Source organism: Opisthorchis viverrini (genome assembly GCF_000715545.1).
Source record: "Opisthorchis viverrini unplaced genomic scaffold opera_v5_37, whole genome shotgun sequence".
Lineage (NCBI taxonomy): Eukaryota > Metazoa > Platyhelminthes > Trematoda > Opisthorchiida > Opisthorchiidae > Opisthorchis > Opisthorchis viverrini.
In genome coordinates, this window is record NW_008751693.1 from 1463060 (window position 1) to 1471137 (window position 8078).

The 8078-nt window shown below is 40.0% G+C and overlaps 1 protein-coding gene across 1 annotated transcript in view; it reads right to left on the reverse strand.

Moving 5' to 3' along the window:
• Positions 1-7583: 7583 nt before the first annotated feature.
• Positions 7584-8078, reverse strand: part of T265_02846 (hypothetical protein) — a gene marked incomplete at both ends in the record, with an annotated part of 10389 nt that continues 9894 nt past the window's right edge. Inside the window, one exon of the mRNA XM_009167190.1 lies at positions 7584-7749. Within this exon, the coding sequence (XP_009165454.1) occupies positions 7584-7749 (166 nt within the window). The remainder of the gene's footprint in view (positions 7750-8078) is intronic.

Consider the following 8078-nt stretch of genomic DNA (forward strand, 5'->3'; position numbering starts at 1 on the left):
TAAAGCCTAATTGGTGCGCAAATGAGTGCGTTTGGTAAACGGTTGAACAAAATGCATGGGGTAAACAAATAGCAGTTCTGAACCACGTGCTTAAGGCAAACCATATACAGTCTGCAAAACAAACGAGATAATGGAGTTTCCCCAGCATTCACATGCTTTCAGGTGATTCAGTTTATAGTTCAGTGAAACCTACGGCTAAAAACGTCATAACTGACGAGAGGAATGCAGTAAATCTAGGGGGAATGCACGGGAAAGTGTTGCAATTATCAGTCTAACTGCTTGTGGATACTAAGATAGACATAAAACCCTGCGAAAAACCGATTAATTATCAAGCGAACGAAGCTGATGGATGTTTACGGTAATAGGGTACACGGGTAATGGAAAGCTCACTGATTACAGGTGTTTAATTCATTACGTATCCCACAATTGCTCACGTGATCAAGGCCTTCACGAGTTTAAAATTTTTAGACTTCAACTAATTGTTCCTACACTGATATAAATCACCATTTATGTGTGTGTGTACATTTGGGCTCTATCCGATATTAATCTATATCAACTTGCGTATTAGGGTTGCATAAGTATAAAAATTTGTTTCCGAAATCGATGAGCAATCAGGGCTTTAATAACCACCGGTCAAAAACCGGTTGTGGACTTCGAGTACCTTGAGATAACCTACACCGAGCACTGCTAGCCTTTTTGGGAGAATAGCATAGCATCATAAGCATCAAGAAGGATTTTTTTGTTTTTACGGGGTCTCCCTTAGTGGAGGCACGATCCTGTCGACATAACGATATAGTCTTTACAGAATAGGAGAACTTCATCACCCTCAGAAACCTGAAAATATTTTATTGCGCCACAGGTTAATGTGACATAGATACTCTCAAATGTGCAGGCAGATGACTTTTGGTGTGCACATAATTAAATCAACCATGCAACAGTAGCAGAACGGTAAGTATAGCAATTCGTTAGTCGCAATCCTGATAGAATTTATACACACAATAGAAAAAAGAAACCAGACAACTCACATACAAAGTGATGCCGACCACGCAAGGCCCAGTGGGGATAAACCAAACGCTATTAATTCACACGAACAGCACACCATTACTATTTCCTTCATTCATGACAGCATGTTTTGAAAACTCGAAAGGTATGACACATTTTTCTTAAAGAGGCAAGAGAATGAAAACGAGTAGTAAACCATCAAAGGAAGATAAGCGATAGATAGCAAGATCAAAGCAGACAGATGATACTCATAGTCTATCATTCGAAAAATATAGCACTACAGCTTTAGCAAAAACCCAGACAAATTCCGAAACATTTAAGTTTACCGGATTCAGGTAGCCCTTATGAGTGCGTCATCGTAGATCAAGGAGTAAACACGTTAGAAGCAGTAAAATATGACAGGGCACGTGTAGTATAGGAGAGGATTTTTTGCCTCTGAAGTGCCCGAAAATGGCACCGTAACAGAAATACGGATAATACTCAGACCCTACAAGGGATTCAGTAGGAAACTAGTCGATGCTCAGATGTCTTCTGAATAGATGAAATGTAATAAGCTATAGTTTGGGAAATTCGGTGGCGTTAATAAGAATGGAACCAACAATGGACTGATTAGATCGGGTTTCCCGTTGCATGATGTCAACTTATTTAATATGCATAAGTGATGCAAGCTCTAGGCTGCTTGGTTATTTGTTTTCGAAACTGTGAAGGATCTATTTATGGGCACATTTGAACGTCAGTAGCACGCTTCAAAGGGTTAAGACAAATTTTGTTTTGTATGTGGACTAATTGCGTATGCTTATCGAACCATGCGATCTCATGACGTTCCAAATCAACGAAAAATCAGTTTGGATTAACAAAAGCGCCAGATTTGATAAGAAAAGAAACTGTCCATGAATATTTGCTGATTGCAAAATATGATTTGATCATTCCTAAAAATGAAACGTGCGATACCATTTAGGGTCTAAAATCTTAACCTATACGTGGAGTGATTGCCTTTCCTGAACCCATGCACAAAGTTATATACGAGGTAGGGGATATCACGGTGTATAACTGAGGGATGTCTTTCTTCCCGTTCACAAGCAAACCTTGATTCACGAATAGGCTTTTCTGGATATCTTTTGTTGTCGACTTTCGTTGCTTACCCACGCGATTCCCCCCTCCTGTTTTACTCTATTAGCTTCTAATAAAACGATAACCAGTGGTTTATTTTTATCGCAAATCAATTGGTCAGTGTGCCACATGTCTAAATCTCGTTTTTGAAGAACTTTGTTAACACAATACTGCAAGGTTTCACAACAATTCAAGCAACAAAATAGTAGTTCCTGTTAACGAGGGGCATTACCCACCATGTTGTTGAGAACTAATCGGTTCTGATCTGCTTGAGACTCGTCGAACAGCCGCATTCCTTGATATTTTGACAAGCTTGTGCTCCAACCGAGCATAAGAGTGTTCGCCAGTGGCAAACAGCATACGTTTCAAATATAAGTTGGTGTTACCTAAAGGCTCAACATAAGACTGATGGTAATCAGAAACATTGTTTACCTGATAATTCCTAAAGAAGGCAAAACCGGTAAGTGAGCTGTCAAAGAGATTTCAGTCTCTGGGCGGTACATTCAGCAATGGCGGATTCATCTGGGAGTTATTTGAGACACCAGTTAACACTAACTTAATTTGCAAATATTTGTATTTTTGCCACAAATGCCTCTGATTTTTGCAAAAATAAGGCTCAATGAGGATACTTCATTCTGGCTGAAAGTGTGATTAGTATAGATCATCTGTTTTGCATCGGAGTAAAAATAGAGTAATCGGGCTCTGGCGCTCAAACAACTTTTTTGAATTTCCCGAGAGATTTCACTTTGACCAGAGTGGATATTCCAGAATTCCAAATCGTCTAAATACAAGCGTTAGGGCTTAGTCTTCCTAACTATCACGTTCATCAGTACAAACGGGTACTCTTTGCTGCCTCACAAACTATGATAAAAGTTCAAAACAGAATAATTTGTCTTCATGCAATCTGACATGACGACACAACTACTCTTTCTCGACTGAAACTTGGTAAATACTGGATTACCACGCGTTGTTTCACACTGTTCTAACTTCGCAGTACATTCAATGACTTTGCAAATGTAGCTCGTTTATTTAAATGACTCCGTGTGCATTTTCGGCAAACTCATCTGTGAGTAGTCAAATTCAATTGGGAGACGATGCCAGGTTTTGTGAAACAGAAGTCAAGTGTTAGGCGGGATGGTCAAAAATTCTGTCTGAATTGAAGACGTGCAGCAGCATTTCGCAAATAGTTGGCTTTTTCTTTTACCATCCATCCATCACATTCTTAGCTCCTCAGGGCTCATTTTCGCAGGAAGTTGGACGCGATAATGGCCATTTTATAAAGAAATTGCTTCATGGGTTTCTGGTGACAGCCGTCTTCGAGAATATCTTACTACCATTTGAACTATGCGAGGTTTGCATTTGAGTGTAACTCATTAATCAAAAGAATAGTATAAAGTCTTGAAGAAGTGAAGCTTATGCTACAGAACATTTCTACTAACGCTAGAGTAGCATTTTCTCGCTCAAACCTACAACTGAGTCGTTCATTGTTCTTCTGTATTGTTCGTCCCATCCTGGCTAGCTCTCAGTAATGATTCACTACTTTCTGGCGCATCTTCCGGAATCCCAAAAGGCGCATTACATTCAGAAGCGAGTAGCCTCCTTCTACATCCACATTTGCTTTGTTTGGTCGGAAATTCCTTCGTGATTGTCGGTTTGTTCCTAGAGTTCCAGAGACTGATTGAAAACGTTTCGTCCTTGAGTTTGATGAAATCATCATTGCACACTGCTTCACTAAGAAGAATGTCTCCTAAAGTTTTACCACTTGGATAGCGTGCACCTGACAATTAACATGTCAATTACCTTCAAAAACCAAAGTAACCAAATTAATAGACTTTTAAAAAGTCACAATCCTGACAAATGTGACCAGTAATCAGCGCCAGTGCAGGTTATAATTGACCATGTGCGTATGGCCCTCAACTCGTCTATCCATATTACAACCACTTTCTTAGATGACATTTGTAACCTGGTAAACAATCAGGAAATTGTGTAATTCAGATGACTGACCACCCATGGCGACAGTGTCAGATGAAACAAGTAAAGACATTAAGGTATAAACCTATCTTGGCAAAGTACCTTGCAGCTGGCTTGGTGGGCCAACTAAAGTAACTTCATTGGTTTTTGCGCATACATGCAATCGAGAAACATAAATTTATTTCCTCTAAACGAGCAGCTGTACATGGATTGTGACCTAAATAAATGGGTACACAATCTTTGGTGTGATTACTCCGAAAATGCCTTGGTAATGAAATGACCATACCGAACTCGCGCTCTGCGTATTATCTCAAGTCACCCTTACTGTGTAGCAGATTAGTGGATTTTCATGCCTCGTAGACCCGGATGTGCGCAAGAATGATTGTTCTCGAAAATCCTCCGCACCAGGTAGGGATTTTACCGCTCTCATATTTGAGCCGACCACAAAAGAAGCCTTACATTGAGTTATTAGGTTGAAAACTTAGTTGTCATGTTTCTTGAGATGGTAGGCCGCCTTAGGAATGTTATCTTATGTCTATTTTTTCCGTTTTCTGACAGCTCATAGGCCTACAGATGCAGCAAAAATGACGTTAACAAGTGCCACAAAAACAAGGAAGGCGGGTGAGTATCTAGTAAACTCGTGTGATCAAACAATGGAGGATATTTTGAAGGCCCCGTTCGTGTACACCCGTATGCAATGAAATATTGTGTGACTTTCCCAGATGTTTTGAAGCCAGATTCCTTTGTATGCCAATTTTTTTTGCTCTGGATGGTGAGATGGGCCGGCACACTGATCTAGTTGTGTATCCTGACTGTCCCTGGGCCATCAATAACGCCACCACATCTCTGACGGAAGCACTTCTCGTCAAAAAGCATGACCACTGTCATTTTTTGTAAATGTAAAAGCTGAATAAACCAGTGTGCCTGCAGACTGTATGGACGAGATAATCATTTGAAAAAAAATAAACCACTGTTTACCCGAAACCACCATTTACCAGACTAGAAATAATGGATGATGGCGAAAAATGCAACACAACAGCTGCGTTTTAAATAAAACGAGTCATTTGTAGTTGTAAATCAAGTTGTCTGTGATAATTAGCTACCGTTGAGAAAAGCCTGGAAGCTCTACCACTCCTAAGTTTTGATGACCAAGCCCGTTATAAAAATTCAGGACTGATTATCTACTTGTCATAATTAGGAAGCTCCCAAACCAGCTTCGTCAAGCTGAACCCAAGCCGAACAAGTCGACTTGCATTCAGTCGTCCGTCGCAGTGTTTAGACCAGGATTGTGAAATCTGACCTCAGACAACAGACAACTAGCCACTTGATGAGTCTTTGTTGAGACTAAGTACATATTACACCGCTTTCGAGAAATGGCTACCCCTATGTTTCAGTTGGCAATTGTCAAACTACAAGTCAATGGTTTGTTGCTTATCACGTCATCTGCGACGGGGTGCAAATTTGGCAACAATTATCTGCCTACTCACGGATAGTCAGGCTCCCGTAAACGCTGACGCATTTGGTTAACTGAAAAAATGTGCTCAAATGTTCACTGAATTTCCAGGTATTTACTGAAGATTGTAAACATTCCAGCAGAAAACAATGCTGGGATTCTATCTGAACCACATAAATCTGGGAAGGCCTAGGGTTACTTCAGAACGAGCAGTCCAAAAACCCTTACGCCGATCAACCAAACCTGTGGTGCTATTAGTAGTAACGGAGAGTGATTATCCTCATCTGTTTCTTATATCAAGTTGTGTGAAGCTTCGTTCATATACTTAGCTATTTATTCGTATATCCTGAAAAACTCTGTTGTCTAGTCCACGTCTGTTTTACCTGAATAGAAATTCAGGAGTGTCGATTTCGCTCCATAATTTTATTCCCAAAGAGGATAAAAACAGTCCAGATATTTAGAAATTAACTTATAAGTTATAAGTTATGTATAAACATATGAATAAAAACAGACTCAAATAAATCCGTCACCTTAATTTAACATTTTATCTCATGAAATGTCATTCCATTGTTGTTTCGAGGGGCGGCTAAATGACAAAAGCTAACCCCAAGTGAACAAGTGGCTGTTTTATCGCTGGATTCTATAGCAGCATGACTGCCTGCTTTTCCACTCGAAAGTCCCAAAGTTTAGGCTTTCCCAAACCGTGAACTGCTATTGCCAAATTCTTGAAAAAATTTTTCTTAAAAAAAATAAAGTCGATCAGTTCACTCGAGCTCTTACGAAGTCATTTTTAATCAGTCGATCTACACACTGGTAAAAGTAAATCATCACTCTATTAGTAAGCCATATATGACCCTCTGTTCAATCACTAACGGTGAGTATGCGGTTTCAGATCTGTGTTCATGACAGTCCAGAACAGAAGATAAACTAGCAGAGATCACCTTCGGGTTGTGAGCAAAAGATGACACCGCTTACCGTATCATATCTTTATCACGCACTTAGGCGCTCTCTGATGACCAAAAACATCAGAAACACCGGGAAAAATCGATCACATTGGGTTAGCATTCTTATAAATCAAACGCAATTAAACTTCCATATTGCAATTTACATAAAGGTTACTGCTGCTCAGAAGAAAAGTAATTTTTCGGAATGCTTGAGATGTTAGGTTATACAAGCTGAAGGCTTTCAAATCTAATGAATAAATACAAGCACAAAAAACCTCATCATCTGATTGCAAAAGCGCGGATTCGTTCGCGTATTCCCCAAGCTCTGTGCTGCTTGAAGACTATATGGCATTACTGCGTTCATAAATTTCACCCGAATATATAGTCGCGTAATACAGCATCCATCATCTGGGACACTTAGACAGCTGCAACCTATTTAGTTACACTGTGAAAAACTAGGATCATTTCGGGTTCAAAACCCTGATTGGACTTCGGTGAACGGGTGAATGAATCCTGTTAATTTCGGACGTATACATTTAGAGTGACTCACGCACATCTAATTAAAATGAAACGGAACAATATGATTGTGTGGCAATTCTGATGGAAAAACCGTTCAAGCAAACTTTTGTGACATTTTGTCCTAGGAACCATAGGGAACACCCACGGTCTTAAAACGATTGGCATGCCACGGTTGCCCTTTATTTACCACTAGCGAAGTGAATGTCATCCTACGGAAAGTAATTGTGGAAAACGGCTTTTTTCCGCCACGAAGATCTTTAGCATTGAGCAAAAATATTAAGTAGCCCGAGAGTAGCGTACTCAGTTGTGGTTTTGCGAAATTATCTCTAGTTTCGGTAATAAAAAGTAGATTGATTGAATGGTATTTTCCAAGTCGCCGTACCACACCACACTTCATAAAGCAATTACAGGGATCAATCATTACAGCCTCAGTTCGAATAAACTTTGGCTTTTCACCTAGTGTTCCTCCTCATTGCCTCTTCAGTGCCGCCTCCTCAGATACAAATTTCCGTGATACCAACGGGTTTTAACTTTTGTATTCTTTGCAACTCCTACAGAGCATCAAGCATTCACCGTGATCGCAACTACGCTGACATTACTTGTGTCCTTCCTACTATGTCGTGCTGCAGAAAAGATTGCGTAAAACTAAATAAAGCAAGAAATCGTTCAGCTGTAGCACACTTTCCGTGCCTAGCTGCCATGCCACCCAAAGGTTGCACGAGGGCTTGGATACTTCCAGGTTGCCCAAGCCTTAACAGAGGAACTCGAGAGACGCAGGTCGGGTTCGAAACACAGACCTTCCGGTGAGTAAATTTGCACTCTAACTACTTAGGCCATTTCGCCCCCAAGATCGTGTTCTTTTTTTAGGTATGTTGTGAACTAGCAAAATATTTATAGATAACTTCTTGGGACTATTTTTAAAGAGACAATTCAGCAGGAATATATTCAGTCGCCTTCTGCTAATTTGAGCTCTTCTGGATGTTTTTAGGCGGTGTTCAAACTTTCATGCTAAGCAGTGTTCATCCAAAGTGTTAGAATAATGCAGTCATTCGTTTCGGTAGAATGCACAAACGAATTTA